Source organism: Triplophysa dalaica, chromosome 22, assembly GCF_015846415.1.
Source record: "Triplophysa dalaica isolate WHDGS20190420 chromosome 22, ASM1584641v1, whole genome shotgun sequence".
Classification (NCBI taxonomy): domain Eukaryota; kingdom Metazoa; phylum Chordata; class Actinopteri; order Cypriniformes; family Nemacheilidae; genus Triplophysa; species Triplophysa dalaica.
In genome coordinates this window covers 145,789-171,824 of record NC_079563.1, presented here as the reverse complement: position 1 = coordinate 171,824, position 26,036 = coordinate 145,789, and the positions used below count along the sequence as shown (strand labels likewise).

Here is a 26,036-nt window from a genome sequence, read left to right as displayed (position 1 = left end):
AACTTTAAATATGCATTTCGTCAGTATATGTGTTGATTGGAAACTGAGACTTAAGATCCAAAAGGTATGTTCTTCATCATGCTTGCTATTTAGGGAACATTGGATGCCTACTTGAAACATTACAATTTATTAAATCTAACAATAACCTAGAGACAGGTTTTGTTTAATTGAGCGATATCTATATTATATTTCAATTTAATTTATAAAATATTCATAGATATATTTTACTTATAAATAATGTGTTCACTAGCTCATTCAAAATGTTACATTTTAATAGCATTTACTTGTTATATTTAATATTATTTTATAACTTACATAATATCATTAGATGTTTTTATTCATTAGCATTGAACATTTAGACATCAGGTCTAAGTCCCTTTACTTGTCCCTTTACATGAAACACACATGGTAAACAACAAACACAGAGAACAAGCCTTTGAGAACTGAGAGAGACTCCACTAAGCCTCTGGAAGTAAAAGGTGAGGTCTCAGTGGAGCTGTACTCACGCTGGGCCCATGAGCTCCATACTGCCGTCCATCTACAACGCTAAAGGCCAGAGATATCTGACTGCCATTGAGAGTGGCCAAAGACCGAGACAGACCTCTCTGAACATAGATGAGACATGCACAAACAAACACATGCATTCAATGACAACATCTGTGAGCATGCATTGCAGACGAATACAGGTGAAAACAAGGGTTAGTGAAAGCTATCTTATGTATTAATATCCAAACACAAACATGCAGAACAACAGTGTAACGAGAGATATGAAAAAACACATGTGTAGTTAATGGTGAGTAAAGGTTTGAGTATAGAAGGGTAATTAAAGCTGTCTAAATAAAAACAAAAGAAACAAAACATTTCTGATGAGGAAAATCAAATAAAATATAGGTGTACATATTAGAAAAACTAATTTCAGATTATTGCTTAAGCATCATTTAAAATTTTCTTTAAGTCTTGAGTTTAGGACAGTGTTTCTCAAACTGGGGGGGCCCCAGGATGGATCCTGTGGGAGCACAGTTTTCATTACAGTGTACCTTTCCTGAAGAGAGTGTTCTGTAGCACCAATGGTGAAATGCAAAAGACAATCACGGGAAATCCCATTAATGTATAAACAATCATACCTTCTCCATTTTCTTGGCTTCAATGTGCCTCATGACCTGGTCTCTCCAATCTGCAGGAACCCTTCCGCCTCCCCCAGCCGGACCGTCCAGCAGTGAGTGCTCGGACTTCACCCTCATACTGGGCCTCTTGCTGGGGCTGCTGAGCTGGTAGTTAAAGTCGCTGACAGACATGGTCCTCTCTGGAAGCTCGTGAGGTGGAGGCCTGGCGCTTTGAGGGCGGGGAGCACTGGGTCCGTCCATGCTATACGTGCGAGCTGACAGGGGTCTATGAAGAGCCTGGCTCATCTGAAGGGGTCCACGGCCGGCCGTGTGAATGTCCCTGTAGGTCATGTACTCAACCTCCATTCCTGGCATCCGTCGCGCATCTGGCATGCACATGGGGGCGCCAGACGAACCGCTACCTTGTCTCTGTAAGGTGCCACGCTGGCCACTAGATGGCAGCATCCTTTCTTTCGCCCAAATGTCTGGGGTCTTAGGTGGGCCACGTTGTTGGGGCTGGGGATAGGGAGGGGCGTTGTTACGGTTGGAGTAGTTGGTGTTGGCCAGTGAGTGCTGCGGCGGCAGGTAGGGTTGCTCGGGAGTAACAGGGCTGCGCTGGCCCCATAGATTGTCTTTGGGCGTGCCGCTACAGGCATACTGGACATTGTACTGCGGCGGGGGGCCAGCAGGATAACGGGCGGTGCTAGCTGGAGGTTTTGAGCTGGACAGGAGGTCAGAGGAGGACGCTGAAGAACCAGGGTAGATCTGCAATTGCTGGTCGTTGAGCAAAGAGGCGGATTTTGAACGAACGATACTCTGGCCTTGAGCACCAGACAAAGATGTTCTGGCAGCACACGCCACCTCGTACGGAGGGCTATCACCCTCGATGGAGTACAGCTTCATTCCACCAGCATCCATGTTGGCGATGCTTTGAGATTTCACAACGGGGGCAGGTGGACATTTCTTCTCTGGTGACAGCTCCTCTGTACTACGAGAAAGACTCATATCACTTAAGGCAGTCACGCCTGTCGAGACGGTCCTAGTAGTCTCATATCTCAAAGGAACTTGATCCGATCGTCCATAAAAATGTTCTCCAGACTGGGTTTTTGGAAGCCCATTCCCGTTCTCAAGGTTCTCCAGCGATACCGTGGCGTTGTTGTTGCTTGACACTTTAGGTGATGAAACTTTGGTCCTCTCCAGGTCCTCGTACGTCACCATATTGTCAGGTGGGAATTTGGCCACGTTCATGTTGATCTGATCCCACTTGCTGTACTGGTCCCTCATGCCATTGTTAATACCCTTCTCAATGAGGGCAAGTCTCTCCTCCATGGCTAGGTTGTAGTCGGCCATCTTGTCTGATTTGCTTTCGTAGCTCTGATGGTTTTTCAGTATGGTCTGCAGGGACATTTCTGAATCATTACCGTTCTGAAGTAGAGGAGTCGTTTGCTTCAACTGGTTCAGGTTCTCATCCTCTTGCCTGAAAACAAACCAAGTCAATGCAAGAATCTAGTACAAAACAAGCGCTACAAATTATTGGATGATTTTGATTACAAATGATTACAAGTGCATTGCTATTACAATCACATCACACACAAATATTGGGTAAAATCTTAAGCTATTTTTCCATACTTTATTGATATTTAGGTCAAAGACTATTTTGACAGCTGCTCTGACACATATTGTATTGTGTCTATGAAACTCATACACAAATATTGCTCCAAATCATATATCGTAGCTCAAGAAAGGTATTTTTGTACCTGTTCTTGGGGTCGAGGGGCATCTTGGATTCTCTCTCTGGAGTGCAAAGGGAGTTGTCCTGACTGCTGTCTGTGGTTAATGACACCGAATCAGACATGCGTGAGGGTGATGAACAGTTGCTGTTGTTCTGGTTGCTGTTGGCAACCGTCTCATCCAGCAATGAGTCTGCATCCTTTCCATCCTCTTCACCACCAAATAAGAAAAACTTCATTAATATTGGTAGAATCAAACAGAGGAGTGAGGAATCTCTCAAGTATGCAACATTGCAGAAAATTGTGTTTAAAAAATAATTTCACATGGAATGATAAATTGCTTTGATCTACGAGAAAAGCCCTTATTTTTACTTGAAATATATAAAAGCAAAAATCTATATTTGATTTAAAAGACACACATATATTGTGCACACGAGTTAAATACATTTGAAGGGGGAATTTCAAAACAAACAAAAAAAATCTCTCCATTTAATAGTAATATCAATCAAGGTAAGTGAAGGAGTAGCTCTTACCCTTTTTGTCCTTGATCAGGGCCACTACTTTGGGCTGGTTAATGGAGATCTCGATGAGTGGAGGTCTCATCTCAGCAATCTTCATTTCATCCTCCTCGGACGACAGCTCCTCTGAGTCCTGACCACACAAAAACATCACTATGAGACACCCAAATTCAATTCATAACATCATTCGCATACGTCTGGGGTGATAAGTTGAACTCGTTTTCATATTCATTCGTACCCAATGATATAACCCGAATGAGACCGCATGATTGGACATCATTAAATCACCCACAGAACAATATGAACAAATCTTTTCTGACAGGACCTTCACATCCACTCACAGTAAGAGAACGATATGTGACGGCAGCTAATTTAATTGATTGAATCCAATTTCAAAGCCCTGACCCTAAAAAAGGCTGATCCCAAAGCATGCGGTGTCCTGTTTTACTCAACTTTATCTATATAGCGCTTTTTACAATTTCCATTGTTACAAAGCAGCTGTACATGAGACATATTGACTATAATCAAAACAACTAAAGTCATGTACCTGTAAAAACAAGAGAAGGGTGAAAACACAGAAGACAGACATACCCACATAAAAACGCCTGCACACACAATATGCACACATATTTACACCATGTTTTGTATTTATTTCTTGCTAACATTTACTAAAACATGTCCCCATGTTAACTATGTCATGAAGAAAATGTTTAAACTAAAACTACGATGTGAAGCATAAGGGTAATCTTAAGTTAAGTACAGTTCAACCAAATTCATTATATAATGTCCCTTAGATCATTCCAGGCTGAGATTTAAAGGGATACTACACTGAAAACGAAAATTCTGTCATCATTTATTCACCTCCGAGTTGTTCCAAATCTGGAACTTCACAACTTCTTGGTTGTGATGAACTCAGAGAATATTATTTGGAAGAATGCTTATAAACAAACAGATTCACTCCCATTGTAGGAAAAATCACTTTATATTTTTTTTGTTCTGTTCAACAAAGAAGACGACATCTGGAAGAATGTAGGACAGCAAACGGTTCTAGTGCATTTTTGAATACAGTTGTATAATATCAATATTGTAGTCAGTGGGAGGCAAAATCTGTCTGGTTATAAGCATTCTTCAAAATATCTTACTCTATGTTTATCAGAACAAAGACATTTATACAAATTTGGAACAACTCAAGGGTGAAAAAATGATGACAGAATTTTTATTTATAGGTGAACTATTCCTTTCATGATGATTGACTGATACGGTCTCCCATGTAACAAAAAGGTAAAAGAGACTCCAGGTGGCAATTATTCAAACAACATGTGAATGTAAAACTAAAGCCAGGCAAAAAAAAGGGGGTTGAGTGAGCAGTTTGTTAAAAAAAAAACGGTTCCCCTCCAAAGATGAGTTAATATGGAAATCAGTGTTTGTGCTGTTGTACAGCAGGTGGCGCTGTTACACACCTTTGGGAAAAAGAACAGAATCCCAGAACCTGGAACGTTTATTTCTTATCCGTTTTTAATGATTGTTCTGAGTGTAATCTGGGCGGAATCTTTGACAAAAAACGTTAATTATCTCAGCTGTTTAATATAACTGATGCATTTTTGAAGAAACCTACCCACATCTAAGGAGTGATAAAAACGAACATATGAAGATAGAAGAATACGGTGTCTTTCGTTTAAAAGCAGAGACTCTGTTCTTTCATTGGACATATTGTTTGTTTATATATTCTTTACAGAAAATGTACTGTAAGCCATTAAAGTGTGGTGGAAATGTTAGAAAATGCTGGCGTAGGCTGGGAACTTAAAAAAAAAAAGGCTGTTTATAGAGTTTATAGAATTTTTTATTATATTATATATAATACATAGATAATATTATAGTTTCTGTCCTCCTGAAACCTCGTATCTCCATATTTTGTCATTTTTAATTTTTGCCATTAATCAGTTTTTAATTGGGTTTTGCAATATCGAACCAATACATTTTTTTTAAAGTGCTCATCAACTTTGACAACACAGTATTTTATTATTTAAAAAGTAGTGTTTTTTTCCATATATCATATATATAATTAATTAGCATAAAATGCTAATAACATTTAACCCCATTTGATCCCTTACCTCGAGGGTGTCATCATGGTTAACCATAGCTGTCATCTTATCTGAGGTCTTGAGAGGAATCCTCTCAACAGTGTAGTCTATTGTGTCTCGTGGTTCATGGTTTTGGAGAAAGTTCACATTTGCTTTGGGCTCCATCCCATTGCTGCATGGACCTTCAATCACCTGATGTAAAACAAAACATTCTGTTAGCCCAACAAGTGTGCCTAGATTCCCATTATAGATCTTTTTCGCAAAACCAACACACCATTGACCAAATTTTCAATTGTGACCCAAACCCAAATAATCCTGGTAGGGTTCATAAACCAACCTTCACTCCAACATCCTGCACGCCAATATGATTCCTCTCGCCGACTCTGCCCTCTCTTCCTGCCTCGTCACCGGACTCGTCCTCTTTCAGTCTGTGTGCCACAGACTGAGCTGTTTTCACCATGTTCTTCAGCTCATCGGGGTACGGCGTGGGGTAGCGCTTTAGATTGCCCTCCTGTAAACACACACTTCATTCAGTAACCATGCAAAAAAAAAGTTGTCACAAGCTTTCTCGGACACCCGCAAAGTCTATTGTTCGGTTGTTTTAAGCCCATTGACGGCCACACCGGCACTCTAAGAGGCGATAGTGTCGCTCCATCAGACAGAGACAGCTTGGGACCCTGCATGCGTTCCTGGCACAACATTCTAGCCAGACAGCCATATTGAGTCATCAGGGGTGCAAGACAGAGAGCGAGCGGGAGGGAACGGGATACAGAGTATGTAATATCAGAGAGAGAAAAAGAACGAGGCGAACGTTGAACGCTCGAGGGCTCTCGAGACAGTGAGGGCTTCCGTTTCACTTTCTGACAGGAGTCACGGTAGGGCTGCAGCTTTAATGAGATTTCCACTGAAACACGCTGAAGCTCAAGCTATGACATGATGACAAACCAGGTGAGTGTGAAACTTCATACATCATACCACTGTTGATGGAAAAAAACGGACTTCCTGAAGTACCACCATTCCCACCTGAGGGAACTCGCACCTTCAATGTTTCATTCAATCCGGAAGAAATGACATGCCACGTCTTGCTGACTTTAGTAAAACTTGTTGAGTTTCGAGCACTAAAGCAGTAAAGTAAAGTTCCGCTCATGGATATTTTGTATCATTCTTACTGAAAACTTTGTTCTGCGTCAACATGAAAACTTTAAAATTCAACTTTATTTGCATTTGTTTCCACCGGTGCATGAGATGAGATCTGGAGATTTCAGACAACGCTTGTCATTTATATGCAATATGCATTAGACAGTCAGTAAACATGGGTGTGTTGTCTGATGCGAAGACTGGTTAAAAGGTCAACTTTGGAGACGATAAATGTTTGTGTATGAATTGCACGCTATACGTAGCACATGAGGGAGTATTTTGTGTAAATAAATTCTGAGGCCCAATTACAGTCCCTATGAAATCAAGTTTGAGGTTTCTTGCGTTTAGAATGAATGTTAGCCTAAGGGATATCTATGAAATGGTATTCTTGAATCAAAACATTGACAAAATCCACAGTTTGAACAAAAAAGATGAAAACGTTTTTTTAGAACTGAAGAAGCTGCTCATTTGTAAGAGCGCTCATTACATCATAACATGGAAAGCCAGAAGAAAACTCATCAGTGGCATAAATGGCTAGGAAAGAGTTCGAAGTATTTACACCACAGCATTTTAAACTAAAAATGAAAAAACCTTGTTTTGGCTGCTCAATTACACGACAAGGTGCTTTGTGGGACTGGGTTTCAAAGTTGACCCTATCATTCGCGATAGGGACACATGACTAGACATTCTGATGCTGCTTGGCCCCGCCCACATTCAACTCTAACCTTTCTAAACATTTGCATGCACAACGAATATATTAAACAAATCTATATATATTTATTCAGTATGTGTGTTTGTGGGTGATTGTAAAACTGCAGAAAGAGCGAGCGAGATAGAGAGAGCAGGAGAGAGCATGCGATAAACAGATAAGCACAACAGGAAATAAAAATGGAAAAGGCACCCTGGGAAGAAGCGGACAGTGGAAACTGACCCGTGTGGGTGTCTCTCTCTCGTCTTTGTCCTCGTCACACTCAAACGCCACTTGTGCCCGCTGCTTGCGTTGCTCCTCCCACAGGGACGGGTTAAAGCTCTCGCTGTCAGAGTTGGGCACATCTGTGAGCGAGAAGCCAAGAAACCATGAACAAACAATCAAAATAACACACCGCCATCTGTGGATAACAGGAGACACATGAAGGGGATCCTGCAAAAAAGATTTTGGGAAGAAAATGCGTGTGGTGCTCCCCTTTGCAAATCTCACTGCCATGATGCTGTGGTTGGTTGCCGGGGCGTGTGTTTTGTGGGCTTTGCTATGCAGCGGTCAGGGTGTTCTGAATGGTTGTTAAATGGTTGATATATAGTTGTGTCTACACTAGAGTCTTGGCGACATTCTATTTCCTCAATATGACTTTGGTTCAAACAAATGTTTACTACTCAATACTTTTCTAAGATGTAAGTTTTAAAGATCCTGATAACGTCTGTTCCAGATAAATATCAACTTTTGGCCCATTCAAGAAAAACTGCATGTATGAAAGTTTTAATCTCGGTGGGCCGCCTATATAAGCATTCGTTTGGGCTTATGAGATCATCTTGTCACGTAGAAGCACAAACTGCTGCGTTTCGCAAGCTCCATCACACTAACATTTTGAAGCAGACTCCAGAGAGCTTAAGAGCCAATGAGTTCACATCGTGAAGAGTTTAAAGTAGAGTTGCTAGGAAACAGGTTGAGACTTATTAATCTTTCCCCCTCTGGATTCCATTGAGCCGCCCGTTTGTGATTTCTACAGTTCAATTCCCGGCAACACTGCAGTCTCAGAACGAAAACAACAAACAGTGACATGAACAATCCAGACGGCAGATAGCAAGAGAAGCTTGATCTTACCGACTGATTTTAAAACAAGTGGAAAAGTCAATATCTTTTATGTCCAAGAGAATTTCTAAGAATTTTTAACGGACCCAAAAATCACTAATTATTTCTAGTCCTTGAAACTGATTGGACGAAAACTGTTTGTGAGTCATGATGTAAGACCAGAACAGAACTGATACTGTTTTATTATGTTAAACATATCACGTTGCATTTTGCCATAAATATAAAATATCAATCGACAAATAATTTAGCAAATATATTATTTTGCTTAGGACTAGGAGACAATTATTAACCCACTGCAATCATTTTAATTACTGACGGATGTAGAAACTTTTTGAAGCTTTGACCTGTTAACCCCCATAAAAAGATAACATGAAGGCACTTTATAACAATCATTTGTACATAGGTAAATTATTAATAAATACAAGTAAATTATGAGACTGTAGATTTAAATGTGCATGACAGACAATTGCACAAGACAACCAGTTGAGGTGAATAGAGGTTATAGATGAATACTCACATTCTTCAGTTCTGCTCTGTTGAGGAAACATGTAGTTGGTGAGAACAGTCTTGCGTGTCTCTAGATCCTCCTCTTTCTGTAGAGGAATCAGCGGCTTTGACTGCAACAACACAACATACAAGAATCTTTGATCAGAACAGTTTTTCAGTTCAAAATTGTAGATTCTGACATACAATGCTTTTATCACAGGTGGTCACAGAAATGCTCTGTTGATGCTTGTAGGGCGTCCCTCTAAGACTGCCTAAGTCAGGGGTGTCCATAGTCAGTCCTGGAGGGCCTGTGTCCTGCAAAGTTTAGCTTCAACCCTAATCAAACACACCTGAACAGCTAATCAAGATCTCACAAAGCAGACTAGAAACTTAAAAACAGTTGTGTTGAGTCAAGTTGGAGCTAAACTCTGCAGGACTGTGGCCCTCCAGGACCGACATTGGACACCCCTGGCCTAACTGGTTGGCTGCAAAAACGGCTGTATTGTACTGTATTGACCGTATTTCAAAAATAAACTGTAAAAGAATTATCTTTTAAAGCCCATTACATCAATATCTTAACAATGGAAGTTAGGATCATGTGGATTCATTCTCTACATGCAGAACTGGGTTTAAAGTTCAAGAACACATCCAATCTTTAATGACAAGCAGCTTTATAAAACTACACATCACATTCAATGAGAATTTAAGCGCCATCTTCATCAACCGATCCAATTCTGCCGCTGATGTTCCAGCTGAGCTTCATGTGTGCACTTCTCAGCGTATTTAGTACGGTTGATTCACACAGGAACTCATAAGTCTCATGCCATATGGCACGCTGATGGGACGCGCTGCAACTGTTTCATTATTTCATAGCAGGGCGGTTCTCATGTTCAGCTGCCTGCCTTTGCTGGTTTGGTTATAACAAGAATATCTGGAAATGATCACAATCTCTACTATCAACACACTTCTGGCATACAACAATGAGTTATATCTCAAAGTCTGCATTAAATGCTTATGCTATCTGTTTTACACTTGCTTACTGTTATTTAAGTTTGCAGTGGATACTTGTGGATAAACAAATAAAATTCTGTAATAAGTTCCAAACCCGTTTAAATGTCTTTGTTCTGTTAAACGGAAAGAAATATATTTGGAAACATAATAGAAACTGAGATTTCTGGGGTACCATTGACTACCATTTTAATTTTTCCTACGATGGTAGTCAATGGTGGCCCAAAAATCTCAGTTGCTAACATTTTTCCAAAGATATTTCTTTGTGTTCAACAGAACCAAGACATTTAAACAGGTTTGGAACTTGGGGAAGATGCCCCAGAACTATTAGCTCTCCTTAATTCTTTAAAATATCTAATTTTGAAGTTCAACAGGGCCTCTCGTCATATACTAAAATGTTTCTAAAAACGTTTTTAAATCTATTGTTGTTTTCTATTGTTGCCTTAATCTTTATTGCATTACGTGGTCTTATGCCCAACAAGTAACATTTGCCAAAAATGTTCCAACAAATTGTTTTTACAATCAAAATATTGTGCACTGATGAATTGTGAAAAATGAACCAGAAACACTTCTTATAAATACAATTTGGCATTTAGATTTTATGTTGACTTGAAAATGAAGCAATGTGCGATAGACCTCGGAGGAGGGAAGATTAAGCGTGTGGGAAGGCAGGTGAGAGTTATATCCCCCTAATGTTAGTCAAAGGCTTGAAAGCCACTTGAAGGTAATTCAGACATCCAGTTACAGATCACCCACACACACCTTGAAATGCACCGATGGAACATCAAACTGCCCCACAAATGGCACAGATCCTTTTAAAGGACAATCATTTGATGTGTATTTTTGGTAAGTGACTGTGTGAGATTATTGTGATGTATGTAAATGTATTTTAAAATCAATTAAAGTGCTTGGAACGCAAATATCAAAATTTTAAAGGTCATTTTTTGTAATGACAACCCAAGTCTGCATCACACGCTACACAAATGTCAAGGCTGTCACATTATAACAACACTTTGCTTTAGACCTTCAACCACTTCCATTTATTTAATCCCTAAGCTTTCATCATTCTTCATTTTAATTGGTTAGATATTAGATTTCAATTTAGCATCATATACTAGATTTCCATAAAGCCGCCTCAAATCAATCCGACTTATCTGAGCTCCACCCACCTGGTTTTCAGACAGCCACATTGCAGTCATCTGGTTGAGCTTAGTGAAACTGTAAGGAAGGTTCCTCAACCTGTCAATGAAGAAACTTTAGTCAGTGTCCCATGAACTCAAATTCCTTGCAGGTTTTATTTTAAAGGATGTGCTGCTGTGTAAGATGTGATGTGAGGTTTGGACGTGTGTGTGGCACAGGGGGAACGTACTTGTTGTCGCTGAGATTGATGACCTTGAGCTTCAGCATGTCGCCCATCTCCTCGGGCAGAAACTCCAGCTTGTTGGAGTGCAGGAAGAGCACTGTGACGTTCTTCAAACAGCCCATCTGTCAGACACACAAACACACGTCATAGCTCCACAGAGAGGAGGGACAGAGACCTATATCAATCGCGACAAGTTCTTTGATCAGAATGCCGGATCGATGAGGTGGTGAAACGCTCTTTAAACGTTTAGCGACAGGGGATGTCAATACAGTTCTCAGATAAGAACCATATTGACAATGTCAGAATTCATAAAATACGCCTCAATACAGAAATCTAAACCATATCACATATGTTAGGGTCGAATGTGAAGTTTGACTGACCTCTGAAGGCATGTGAGTGAGCAGGTTGTGGTCGGCAGCGAACGTTCGCAGATTGACACACTTGCCGACGGAGTCTGGAAGGGCTTCGATCTCATTGAAGCTGCAGTCGAGCTCTTCCAGAGCAGTGAGACTGGAGAGAGAAAGCGTAACACATGATTTACCAATACTGATTTTTCAGATCAGAACATTGAACCAGGTTTAATATTACTAAGAATTTAAAATCCAGTTTAACAGCGTTTTTAATGAAAGTGTATACTGTGTCGGTACGATTGGAAGGTCAAACTAACAAATCAACTCCCTCTGTTTGCGATTTCATCATCACAGTCATCTCATCACAACTATTTGTTACCAATAACAGAGATACTTTTTAAACATTTTTAAAATGTCTGTGGTGCTCCTTCATGAGAAGCCTACTACGCAGATGTGCTGCATAAATTATGGTGGAAGACAAAAAACATTCATGAAACATCTGGTTTCTAATGTTTACATTATATTTTATTTGCTATGAAATATGGAGGTGAACATATTCTGAACAGATTTTCCGAGATTAATCCTTATGTTGTGTTCAGTCCAAACGCGAATGGCACGTTAAGCGTGAGTGATTTACATGTTAAGTCAATGCAAAGACGCGATAGACCTACTTGTGGCGCGATTCGCGCTAATGACGCTAAAAAAGAAATAATAAAATCTATAATAAAATCAATAATAGCAAAAATTCGCCCCGCGTTAACTAATCATGAGCTTGCTTTAGTAGTGAGGTGATTATGATGTTGCGAGCGGAGGCTCCCAAACAACAATTGAGGACATAATCATCGTTGCTGTATGTGGATACCTGGAACTGTACGACACATCTTACTGTTATCGTAACAGAAATAAAAAGGATCTTGCATGGAAGAAAGTAAGTGAGGAGGTCGGACAATCTGTCAAGAACGATCTTTACACAATTTGAGCAATATATATATATATATACACGAGACTGGCGCCGCCTGGCAGAAGCCCCTCCCATTACGCGAATCCGCATCTGTAGTGAAGTACACATCCATAAAAAAGCAAGAGCCAATAGATTCCCTTTTGCCGAATGGCGAAATGCAGCTAAAATGATGTGCAAATGTGGGGCTGGGGAGTTACAAAATACATGTAATTTAGCTACGTATTTAAAAAAAAATATATGAGTAACTGTATTTCATTACAGTTTTTTAAATGGGTGGTAATCAAATTACAGTTACATCTAAAAAGTATTTTAGATAAGCAAAGTGATTAATTGGTATTTTTTAATTTAAACATTATTAGAAACTGTAACAGGCAATTTGTATAAATAATCTATGATTCTGACAATCTACAAAAGCATCCTAAATTACATGCCTTTAAGTTTCATAACCCTTGCAGAATATGGAAAATTTGAATAATTTTAACAAAATAAAAGGTATCTAAGTTCATGGAAATGTAATGTTTATTTTATTTAGTACTGTCCTGAATAAGCTTTTTCACACAATAGAAGTTTACAGTTACTCCAGAAGACAAACCGCGTGATTAAATCACACATCTTTTCTCTAATTAATCATGATTAATCGAACATAACATTAATGTTTCAAAATATACTTTTACAATCTAATTATTTCACATTTATTCTTCAAAAGAAACAACAGATTTCTTAAACAGTATCATTTTATGAATGAAAGCCAACATTCTGATATTAGTACAGTCACTGGTACTTGTTTGCGAGTGTCTTGTTTAATACATTTTTAAGGTAATTGCGACTTTTTTTAACTCACAATTCGGACTTCTTTTCTTAGAATTGTGAGTCATACTTTCAAAATTGGAGACTATAATGTGGGAATAAGGAAAATCTGTGAAACTGCTGTTGTATAAAATCATTTGCAGAGGAAAACCAAGTCCTCCGTTTGGTGATCCCTTTGTTTTATGTACTTTATTAGTATTTACAAGTATTCTAAAGTGACTAGATTAAGTTACAAAATTTGTGTAATCTAATTTAATACGTCACAAATTACTTTTTTAAGCATGTATTTTGTAATCTGTAGTGAAATACATTTCAAAAGTTATCTTCCCAGCTCTGGTGACAGAGATAGCAAATGACATCAATCATTGTTAGACTCTAAACGCATTACACGGTACTGTGTTATGATGATGCTGGAAACAAATCATGTCATAAATTATGAGTAATGGGTTTGTATTATTTTCAATGTCTCTCTGATGATCAGAGTAGAATAAATAACAGCTAATGTAAAAAGTGTCTCGCATATTAAGTGCTCAAGTGTAATGTGGTTGAACAGCGAGTCAGTGACAGGATGTGGTTTATGTAACAGACCACCAGCCTGACATCAAAGCGTGGACTGCAGGAACAGATATAAATAATTTAAAGCAGGCAACCGGTTTTAGCATCACCTTTTAAGATCAACTCGAAAAGGTTTACATTAAACCCACGCATATTTAATATACACTCACCTAAAGGATTGTAAGGAACACAATCCTTGTTCAATTTCTCATTAATGTAATTATGGTGGTGGTGTAATGGTGTGGGGGATGTTTTCTTGGCACACTTTAGGCCCCTTAGTGCCAATTGGGCATCATTTAAATCCCACGGCCTACCTGAGCATTGTTTCTGACCATGTCCATCCCTTTATGACCACCATGTACCCATCCTCTGATGTCACAAAGCTCGAATCATTTCAAATTGGTTTCTTGAACATGACAATGAGTTCACTGTACTAAAATGACCCCCACAGTCACCAGATCTCAACCCAATAGAGCATCTTTGGGATGTGGTGGAACGGGAGCTTCATGCATCCCACAAATCTCCATCAACTGCAAGATACTATCCTATCAATATGGGCCAACATTTCTAAAGAATGGTTTCAGCACATTGTTGAATCAATGCCACGTAGAATAAGGCAGTTCTGAAGGCGAAAGGGGGTCAAACACAGTATTAGTATGGTGCTCCTAATAATCCTTTAGGTGAGTGTATAAATACAGTTTGATACACACACACACAGCTTTGTGGACCACGACAGTTGGATCCTTTCAAGTCATATCATGAGAGATCTTAAGATGATAGATTCAGTCTAAGAGTCAATTTGATCAAGTCAGAAACCAAAAGAAAATGACACAGACATCTACGTCAATACAGTATGAGATGGAGGCCATCAGACATGAAAATAAGACTTAAAGTGTTCATTTAATGGCATGTTCTGTAACTGGATGTGTGTAGCACCTGCTGCTCCGCAATCCCACAATGCACAGTGACCAGAAACGAGTGTCTTGTGACTTATCTTTCACTTAATGATAGTTAGATGGTGGCAGTTCACAAGGTCTGTATCAAAACAACAGAGACCGAAATGAAAGATTAACAGTGTTTAATCAGTGTGCTTTAAAAGCCTGACAGGGATTAAAACCCAATCCTTGCAATCACATATTCATAATCCCTCCTGGCAAATTTTCTTAAACCCAGAGTAGGAAATCTCATCTAACATGAAGGATAACTGGCATGTTTTGAAACAAGCTCAAAAAAAAGAGGTGGCGAGAACGAGGTGCAACGGTTGGCGTCTTTTTTGTTGTTGATTGATTTAACCAAATGTCTGTTTCCCGCCCTGTGAGCCCATATGGACGAGTACTTTTCTTCCTCACAGGCCCATTTCAAAGCTCATGGTTCTGCTCACTTCATCTAATGGGCTAATATGAATCTGAAAAGTTTCAGATAAAAAACGCACTAACTGATCTTATCTGCAGACTGGCACAGACTTTCTGCAACAAGTCCAGACTAAAATCTTGGCAAAAGTTTTGTAGTGTAATTTAGCCTTAATAAATTAAATTGGTCTGTTTCTCCCAAGTATGTCTCCGGAAGACTTGAAATAAAGCACAGGAAGGTTGTTCTTGGGCTACTTTACTGGTACGTATTTGGAGCTTGCTACAAGTTGCCATTTGTTTGATCTGTATGGGAAAAGTGTGAGCATTTAGCAAAATGTCTCATTCTGTGTTCATAATGGTAGAGAGCATTTAAGAGTACATAACATGAGATCATGCAAATTACATTTTATGCATTGGGCAATGTTGCCGTGTTTGAAAGTAAGCAGTCAAGTTGTAAATATGTAGGTGAATGAACAAAGTTATTGGCTTGGAAAAAAGGGAGTTGACTATGAATCACGGAAACAAGTCGTCCCTAGCGTGATTTGCAAACCGCAGCGGATTATGTCACTACATATAATCTACGTTTTGCTAGGATTGTCCGCGAAAACTTCCCTTTTCTCCCCCAAACACTGTAGCTCGTGAGCCACATTCGCGGTAGACCAATCACAGCAGACTAGACCATCTGACCAATCACAAAAGACTAGGCTGGCGGAAAGAAGTGGATTACACAGATTAATGGTGGAACTAATCATTTGAGAGTCACTCAAGAAGTAAGGTAAGAATACCTGCCTATTTTTACGAAATAATAGTGTTTTTACACCGTCTACGTACATAAACTTCTTGTTGGACACTCCATTAACAAAAGTAGGACCTTAAAAATCCCTAGTTGTTTACTCTTTAACATTCCAAAAAAAAGACAGGAATGTCTTTTAATGTATTTTGACCGCTTAGCCTCATTTTGGGGGCATGAAAGGCTAACTATACCACTATCATATCTCGGTAAACCATGAAAATGTGTGATGTCATGCACATGCGGTGCGCTAGTACTTGACAACTAAAACAACAATGGCTGACTACACGACTCTTTGTGCTACTCAAAACACTTTTATTTTAAAAACGGTTTAAATATTTACAGCATCACTATGACCAGCATGCATTGTTTACATATTTTGTCATCTTGATTCTTGTATTTACTGCATGCAGGGCTCTAAACATTTTTCCACTGGTCGCACCGTGTGACTCATTTTCTCAACCAATTTACAATTTGGTTGCACCCTTTTTAAAGTAATAATAATGACCTCAGTTGATGAATCGAGTTATGAATGTTGAATGATGTTAATTTGTCACTCTGTCTTTTAAAATAGTTGGCTATAGACCACTTCATAGTTGCGATTTAACACTTGTGTTCCATTATTTATGCACATGCGCACTTGAAGGGGCGAATCTAACCTGACTGGTTAACAGGCAGGGGTTTTCCTAGGTCAATAATTGTCTTCGGTGGTGGGTATAAAGTATAAAAGTACACTACTCGTGAACTGTGAACCCAAAATAAGAGCAAAGAAACATTGTTTTGCTATTTTATACAGTTGTTTTTATTTAGTTTTAGAACTTCTTTCAAGTAATATATTGGCTATGAAATTATCTGACACATATTATCTGTCGAACTTCACAATCCTCCTTTATTGCCCTCTTTGCAAAAAGCTGTCATTTTGCCACTGGCCTTCATTTTGAACAACAATCCCAGTCAGAGGTAGAAGCTAAACAGGGGTTTTCTTTCCACATAAAATTGCATAAAATTAGCTAGCTCAAAATACTAAAGCAATTCCGAACTAAATTGTTATGCATGTACTTTACTACACATTGTAATACTCATAAACTTGAAATACCAAATCTACCTAATCTTACAGGTCTAAGCACGCTTGTGTTCTGATGTGTTTTTGAGAGGCTGATTTGATGGGTTCAGACAGCGAGTCTTGTGAGTTCAGACATACGAGTTGTTTTCGACAAAACAAATCAGTTGAATAGCTTCTGAATAACACTGACGCGCTGTTTGTTATTCACAGCTGTTATGACATCGCAAAAGACAGAAGTTAACACTCAAAACACTTCACTGGTTAGGATTTTTGCTTTATGTCAGCTGCATGTACGGAATACTTGTCAGGGAAGAAAAGGGAACATTCACACCCAGCTGTAATTCAGGTAAAAAATATTATCTGAATGCGCCACGTGAAACATGTATTCTGTCTTCTGACCTTGCTTTTGATCAAAGTGTGAGGGAGAGAGAGACCGTTCAGAAACCGACTTGTTCAACCTCATTAAGCGCTGCACAGAACGATCAAAATATGACATCATTGTTCCGTGAGAGCATTTTAAAAGCAGATGGAGCAGTCTGTCCTGCGATGCCTTTAGGGCGATCGCTCTCCACACCGAATTTAGTCAAACACACACTTTAGTTTGGAGACAGAGGGAGTGCACAAGCTCTCTGCTTGCTCTTTCCTGCACTTATCACAAGCGTGACATTCACCTCTCATAAATCACTTTACATGTTTAAATAAATCTTTGGCAAAAAAAATGCAACCCTGTGAAATTTTACCCCACACGTATGATCGCATTTGCGACCTATTTTTAAGAACATCAGATTATTCTACATAACCTGGTAAACTAAGCCTTTGCCAAACTTTGCCCCTAAAATCAGGACAGAAAATATAAGTACGCACATACGTGTGTACTGTACAACCAGATTGTGGTTTATTTTCAGTTCACAATGTGTCTGGAAAAGATGGTGTTCACTCACCCTCCTATCGTGTCGGGGAGGTACATGAGCTGGTTATCATCCACCTTTAGAGAAGACAGTCTTTTCAGTGAACCTGTGTGTACAGAGAGAAAGAGAATGAGTTTGTAATGCATGACAATTTACACTGATGCATTCAGTAAATGACCATTCTTATTTGAGACGGTATCTTCATAAGCACTTTACTCAAGACAATAAGACCACGCCAATCTTCAGTGAAACCAAGTAAAGATTTCTTAAAGAAAATTGATTCACAGGCTGAACATTCACATATTCATTGAAAAACCATGAGAGGGACAAACGAGTTTTTGCTGATGCCGAGCACCTCAAAGGCTTGAAAAAAGCCAGTCACTGAGCTCTAAAATGGATTTCATTAAGCGGTGAGCTGGGGGTGTTATTACACAGCGAGCCTCGTGTTGAAGGGCCGTGTGGCTCGGCCTGCTCATTAGTGTATGTCCGACTGGGCCATTCATTTGGTAATGAGACCGTATTACTGAATTACCCATAATCCTCCTCCTCATTAACACGTCTAACCTGTACGTTTGTTACAAAGCAGATCAAAATTGAAACTAGCAGATCACAACCTTGAAATCCAAAATGGAGAAGCAGGATATTAGATTTGCCTTTGGTGTTTATTTTGTAGTTTAAAGTCCCTTGGACCGGAAGATGTGATCGTTTATACTTCCGTATTCTGACACATTTCTGAGTGAAAAAGAATTTCAAAGGTGAAAATGGGTGGGCGTGGCTTGCGTTTTTCACAGCGAATTGATTGGATGTGTAAAACAGCTGTTGCGTTGATTTTGAAATGAAACGAAGCATTCTGACAGTTGAAGGGGAGGAGTTAACGGATGCTCCGCGCAAGCCGTCTAATTTACGTCATTTGAGATAGATAGTCATTTCAGGGCGGAAGTGCATTTTCAGATTTTAACTGAAGATTATGAGGGTACATGAATTTTAAAAAGCTATTTCCTATAAACGCTGCAATATTTCACAAAAAAGTAAGAATGGTCATTTTTAATTTCACTAGGACTTTAAAGGACGTTCTGGCTTCAAAAACCTTTCAATAAATAATGTAGGTTAATCTGTGATGATTCCCTTTGAAGGGGGTAGTTAACCAAAAATCTGATTTCTGTCATTCATCATTTACTCACCCTCATGTTGTTCCAAACCTTGCAGAACACAAAAGAAGATATTTTGGAAAAACGTTGGTACAATACTGACTTCCATTGTGTGGACATAAAACCACTGTGACAGTTCTCAAAATATCTTCTACTTAGTTCACAGAAGACTCGTATACAGGTTTTCAACCACATGTGGATGAACAAATGTTGACATGATTTCACACACTTAAATAGTCAAAAGTGTGTTGACTCACCCTTATAATGAACTGCTTTGTCAATGCCATAGTTTCCATTGAAAACAAAACCAATTGCTGCACCACACAATGATATTTGAAAGAATTCTGTGATAATAACCACATAGTGTATCATTGATGTCCTGACCACAAATGGCATTAAGGGATTAAGGGACAAAGTTGAATATTGTTTAGGGCTGGGCTGTGTTCAAATACCTTTCCAATTGTATTATAATAGCAACAGTGATGTTTGTCTTGATTGTTAGTGGTGTTTGCCATCTTATTGTTATGGCTTTGTGTGTTGGTTACCTATAGATCCCGGCAGCTGCGCCAGAGCATTGTTGGACAACAGAATATCCTGCAGGTTTTCACATCCAGATATCTTTTCATCCACTATCTCAATGTTATTCTTGGACACGTCCAGGTAGCAGAGCTGCTTCAGTGCCCCGATCATCTGTGCAAAAAAACTTTACTTTACTGCTCATGTAGATACATTTTACCAAACCTCATACAGTCTATTTACTCCACGAGTGTCTTTAAAGGATGTGGCGTTTTCGGTGAAAGAAAAAGAAGGCAGTCTAAGATCAAATAATGACAAACAGCATTATAGAAGATGGGGGTATGAGGTCAAGATAAATGACTGAAAGCCAAAGGCAAGACATGAACTGGTTCAATAAATCTCTTACGATTCGTTTACACCGCCAGCCACTTCGTTAGAAGGTCTTCCTAGCTTTGGTGGCTTCGCTGGTTTACTCCTATTGGTAGTCGGTTCCGAAGGAAACTCATCATTTACATAAAATTGAGCGAATCTCAACTTTGTCGCGTCGCTAGACACGCCCACTTCCTGTCGGCAATGGTCACTGTCGCTCATGTTGCCGGTGCCCCATTAAAAGGAATGACACGGCCTCGCTTTGTCGCTGGCGGTCTGAACAGGGCGTTAGACTTCAGGGCAGACCGTGGCCTCCTCAACAGGGCATTCCCCAATAGCCTCTGCTATTTGGTTTTCTTCCTAGAACCAAATCTAGGGGCACTTAGAAATCTAACTAGGCCGGTAAAAGATCGGTTACGTTACCACAGACCTTGTCAGTCCAGATAGAGTACCAGGAGAAGGGCTCTAATTTCTCCAAACCAGTAGTATAGTAGTATTTGTTCGCACATGTTTTTGGTCATTTACTGGAAATGTTACAACTTATCATTCATGAAAATTGATCAAGCAGATTCAATTTTAAACTCATTTTGAACTTTTAAGTGATCACCACCCAGCATAAATCAAACAACACATTACTTTGGACGCATCGTGGTGACGACCAATTAGAAGTTATCTGTCTAAACCTCGCTCAATGCTGTTGATTCATCACCGCCGGTGCTCGCCGCTCTCCTGGGTACGGCATAAAAAGCTTAATCGAAAGCGTTAATAACCTGAAAGAAATTAAATTCTGCAAAGAGAGAAACATATGTCCGCCCGGCCTTGCACAAGGACACACTGTGCAGGCTGTAAGCCGGTCTCTCTGGTCACAGGAAGGAGGTCATGAGGTCACCCTGATATTAAGGCCATTTGGAGTTTTAGCAGATTTCGCAGCCTTGTTCAAGAGGGTGTCCCGAATCGATTGGGCGCTCTATAATCCACATCCACAATTACTGTCAGTGCACACAGTGGCGCGCTAATGCTATAATTACTATCTATTTAAAAGAAACAGCAGTCTGGAAAGAAGCTCAGCGTTACTCTAGGAATGTTTAAAGAGTAAATATATTTTGATTTTTAAGGTCATACTTTGGTTTATGTAGTGTCCAACAGCAAGTTTACGAACATGCAAGTTGTAAAAACACTTTCATTTTCAAACAATAGGCCTAACTTCAATAGGCCTCACTTCTTGACTGACTCTCAATTGATTCGTTGGGCGATTCATCTGAGTAAACCCCTCCTTCCTTTAATCGTACACTGATCTTATTGGTCAGATGGTCTAGTCTGCTGTGATTGGTGTACCGTGTGCAGTGTCGCAAATAGAACGTAGGCTGGGATTACACGGACTAACGCAAATCTGACCCGAAACTGTTTATCTGGAATCGGTATGCTGCTTGTGTATACTTGTGATATCTTTGCTTATTTTATTCATTTCCATTATTATTTGCATGATCTAATCAATTATAAAGTTAAGCATTTCATGTCTTAGTTGAACAGCATGAGGGCGGAGTAATGCAGGAAGGGGCGTGCTGCTTTTGCGTAGTTGTGCGTTTTGTTGTCGATTTTTCAGAAATTTCAGACATTTCCTAAGGGCCTGTGAACGTAACATCTTTGCAAAAAATTGTCTCATGAACCTTTTACATAGAAATCTACATTCGCTCTGCTTGAGCTTCATGACTGTCACAAAATGACCTCATAAATATGTAAAAAAAAAAAAGCATTATAAACATCATGGTCCAGATGGTGACTTCATAAGAACCAAAATGGTGCTGTCTGCATCTAAATCCTTGTATTTCCAAATTTCGTAGATTTTATTTTTTATATAAATCATTGTTATAAGTCAACCTTTATGCTTGTCACTGGGTTATGTATAAAGTGTTCGTCAACTTTGACCATACAGTATTTAATCATTTATAAAACATAGTGCTTTTTACGTTTCCTTAAAAATAGGTGGTTTGGGAAGAACCACCACAAAACGTAACTTAACACTCACCCCGGGTAAAAATGTCAATTTGTTTCCATCTATCCACAGCTCTTTGATTCCATTGAGCTGCTCCAAAACCTCAGGCTACAGTGAGAGAGAGAGAGAGAGAGAGACATTCTCAGTGAGAGGAAATCCGCTTTGGCTTTAATGAATACCATTAAAGGAGGCAGATGTATATTAGGTGGATGCTCAATGAGAGCGTCTGCATTCACTGCTCATCAATCAGACACCTGGCCGCATTGAGAGCTGTGATGTATGCGCAGCTCAGAAAAAGACTGCGGTCCTGCATACGACACCTGAAAGAGGCAGGTGCGACTCACCACTTCAGTGAACTCATTGCTCCCCAGATCCAGCCGCTCCAGCTGCGTGAGCTTATGCATGCTCCTGCAAACACACACATCACACACATTACAAACACTTATAACCCTGGATTAAACAGATTTAAGCTTGCACACAAACGTACATCTGGGTGGTCACCACTTTAGATGAACTGTAGGTGTGACAGGCATAAGGCTGGGCAGTAACCGTGACAAAGACATTTATTGAACGGGCACAAACTGCAAATCTACTTTTCATTGGCTGCTTGAAAACACTCTTAGACTTTACACCATAATTTGCCAAAGCCGATGCCAATGCCAATAAAACACTTGATTAATTTAACGCACAAATTTAATCTCCAAGGTCACATACACATCTAAAGTTCAAACTACAGTGTTTACGGCGGTGAAGCGGCTAAAGATTGAATCATAATACAAAGAATTTTATAAAACTGTTAAAAAAGCTGTTAATGTTTACAACTGAAATGTAATCAAATCTAACACTTTAAAGTGTTTTAGGGCATTTCTTTAACATTGAATTATATAATATTTTCAGTGCTGTTGTTTACGGGAGGGAGCAGGGATCAAGAAATGATGTAAACTAGATTCAAACCTGTTTGGCCGTCACAAGAATCACGGACACAACAGTGTGTGATGGGTTTATTGTCTTATTGTGCTTGAGGAAAACTGACTTATCCAGTAATACCCGTAGAAAAATGTGTGACTGATGTAAATTATTGAAAGCTGTGGTGCGTAATAGGAAAAACATTTTTGCCTAACCCTGACGGAATAATAATGATATACAAGTTGAGCTGTCAGGTGGGATTTCCCAGGAATCGTCAATGTGACATCATTTGAGTTTTAAACCGATATGTTGCAAGACAGGCAAAAGTTACAAACTGAAGCCAGGATTGCCAGGTTTGCAGTTTTCCCGCTGATTTGGGCTACGTTTAAACTGTTTCCACAAGTTGCTTATTATTTTTATTTTTAAAAGTGGATAGATTATGTTCGTCAGCTGTCTGGGATCTATTTGGATTGTAAAATAAGGTTATTCTTAAAAACAACTGCATTTTCTACAATATAATGATTTTCATTATAAAACATATATTTTAGGTTTCCGTATAAATGTTATCTGGCCCAAACTTATCTTCCGATAGACCTCGGCAAAGAATCAATAATTGTTGAGTAGTTTTAATTTAACAAAATTAACATAAAATAAAATATGAATATTCTGTAAATAAATGGTTATATTATAACCAAACACAGATCAGAAGTTAACTTCGTGCAAGACGTGACATATTTGAGTTTTCTGATTTTGAGATCTGGCAACCCTGACTGCACTTTATCTTCAAACCAGTGAAAGCTCCAGTTTTACCTGGTCCTCTCTACACATCTAATGCTTCCTAAGAAAATAACATCACATTGGATACGGTGTTAAACTATCTCTTTAGTCCTCTGAATGAATCCACGCCATGCGTTTATAGACTTCCGCTCAAAATCTGCTCATAAGCACATAAACACAGGTCCTAATCTCTGTGTCCAACCCTGGACTAACACGAACAACTAAGGTAGGTTGGGTTAAGGGTGGAGTGTAAACAACTGGTTTGCTCAGACGTGGGCACAGATCAACTCCAGCCTACAGTGAGTCATATCGCAAACACAAAGAAAACAGGAAATTAATACCTAAATGAATGGAATTATGTACAGCCAACACGATAAACTCAAACTTGATTGTATTTGATCTATGAGCGTATTGTATTGAAAGGCAGCGAGAGACGAAGATTAGTTGCGTTCTAGCTATGGCCGTGTGAGGGCTACATTCATCGGGAGCTGGGTGAGTTAAAGCATGCCAACTGGGTAACTCCAAGAGTGCTGAGCAATCCACAGCTCATCAGTACGATAGACACACACTTCTTGAAAACAAGCCTTCCAATGATCGTCTGAGCAACAGTCGCAGCACACGGCTGAATCTTAAGAGCTATAACAAGAAGTTAAACAATAAAGTTTAATAATAGTAAATGAGTAAGCCATGCATTTGAGGGCAGCTTTCTCTCTCGCTCTGATTACAGAGTGTTTATGTCACCCTGGTATACTTCCTGATGCAGAACAAAGTCCAAGCATGTGTTGCTGGATGGTAGCTAAATGGTTGCTGGAGGCAGAGTCCTGCAAGTGTGCGGGTACCCGTCAGGTGAACTGCTAATATTTGATGTAACGTGTGGAATAATTCTTCAAGTGTCATTTGCTCAGCTGCAGTGTTCAGCTGCGGGACGGTAATAAACAGGCGAGGGCAGAACATGGGTCCAGCAGCCAAGAAGACTATTTCAACTCACGGTCCTGTGCTTATTTGTGTTCAAGCTCTGTCTGAAGAGCTGGTTTCTAATTTCAGTGTTGAGCATTATAGGCAATCGTGCGGCAACAGATGGACAGCGAGTACTATGCTCTATGCTCTTATCACAACTTGAATAAAGAGTTCAGCTCATCATGTTGCTACCGGTCTCTTTCCTGCATTACACTTCATTCAGCTTTGATGGCAGCTTAGCTTTAGGTGTGTCGCAGCGTTTCAGGAGAGACAACCAACAGTGATCCAATATTGTTAGCTAGTAGGCTAACCTATCCATTTAATGTAGGAGAAAACATAACTCTGATAATTTGTTCTTGTATGAATTAAGTTCATATTAAAATGAAGGGCATTTCAGACTTCTAGTGTTGTTCAAAAATTTTAGATTAAAACATTTAAAAAATCTAGAGGTGCAAGTGACATTGCTGGTGTATTTTTTATAAACTGCAACTGAAAACACTATTTTCTCAGTGTAGTCTTCTAGTTATATTCTTGCACTCTCATTCCTCGCATCAAGCTTCGAAAGCGAATGAGACTTCTGTGTTTGATTTGTAATCTGCGACGAAATCAGCTGAAACCATTAACAGCTGATGACATTCTTTTAATTATTTCAGGCATTTCTTTTATATGTGATTCATGAAATGTGTTAATGTATTAAAATAGTTGTTCATATGATATTAACAGTAGTCATATTTTTCTATGAGAAAATAAATGGTTTCGTGTACATGCAAATCTACGTCTATTTAATGCGGCTAAGGTTTGGGTCGCGGTGTGCATGTCAAACGGGTACGGTAGGGTGCGGAATGAAATTAATGCTGCTTTCAGGCGACGGGTCGGGTGTTCTTTTAATTACTGCGGGTGCGGGGCAGGTTTACCAAATAGGACCCGTGCAGGACTCTGGCTGGAGGGTTCTGGGTGGTTGGAAATCTCTTCCGTTGTGTTTTTAATCCACCCAACCAAAAGAGAACTAAGTTTGTTGCATCCTGACATCAAACATGCACGGCCTGTTTGGTTCTACTGACAGATGATGCAAGACCGACTGCCCAACCCATTTCTTACCCATTCTGTGGTTTTCATACACAAAAGCAAACAAATGAGCCCTGTATGAAGCACTTTCATCTCCAGAGCCAGAATCGCTTATAAAACCTGTCGCAGCATGTTACTGGAGTGTCTCCTACTTACGGCTGAACAATTTGAAGCCACGGAGAGAGAGAGAGAGACGCTCATCTGTATTATAATGCGGTTATCAGAATTGCTGCAGCGGTAAAGATCAACGTTTAAATATTTTACGAATTCAATCCCGATGCGACACCTA

The 26,036-nt window shown here is 39.5% G+C and overlaps 1 protein-coding gene across 2 annotated transcripts in view; it reads right to left on the bottom strand.

The window, feature by feature from the left end:
- Nucleotides 1-26,036, bottom strand: part of erbin (erbb2 interacting protein) — a 69,631-nt gene that overhangs the window by 7,980 nt on the left and 35,615 nt on the right. The window contains exons 7-21 of one of the 2 annotated variants that reach the window (XM_056736192.1): nucleotides 22,387-22,450; nucleotides 22,076-22,150; nucleotides 19,710-19,854; nucleotides 18,050-18,122; nucleotides 11,614-11,743; nucleotides 11,240-11,355; nucleotides 11,040-11,109; nucleotides 8,894-8,993; nucleotides 7,501-7,622; nucleotides 5,770-5,943; nucleotides 5,463-5,624; nucleotides 3,367-3,484; nucleotides 2,861-3,044; nucleotides 1,125-2,580; nucleotides 507-605 (exon numbers count right to left, since the gene is read on the bottom strand). In XM_056736192.1, the coding sequence (XP_056592170.1) occupies nucleotides 507-605; nucleotides 1,125-2,580; nucleotides 2,861-3,044; nucleotides 3,367-3,484; nucleotides 5,463-5,624; nucleotides 5,770-5,943; nucleotides 7,501-7,622; nucleotides 8,894-8,993; nucleotides 11,040-11,109; nucleotides 11,240-11,355; nucleotides 11,614-11,743; nucleotides 18,050-18,122; nucleotides 19,710-19,854; nucleotides 22,076-22,150; nucleotides 22,387-22,450 (3,088 nt within the window). The remainder of the gene's footprint in view (nucleotides 1-506; nucleotides 606-1,124; nucleotides 2,581-2,860; nucleotides 3,045-3,366; nucleotides 3,485-5,462; nucleotides 5,625-5,769; nucleotides 5,944-7,500; nucleotides 7,623-8,893; nucleotides 8,994-11,039; nucleotides 11,110-11,239; nucleotides 11,356-11,613; nucleotides 11,744-18,049; nucleotides 18,123-19,709; nucleotides 19,855-22,075; nucleotides 22,151-22,386; nucleotides 22,451-26,036) is intronic. The other variant, XM_056736193.1, reaches the window with a different exon arrangement.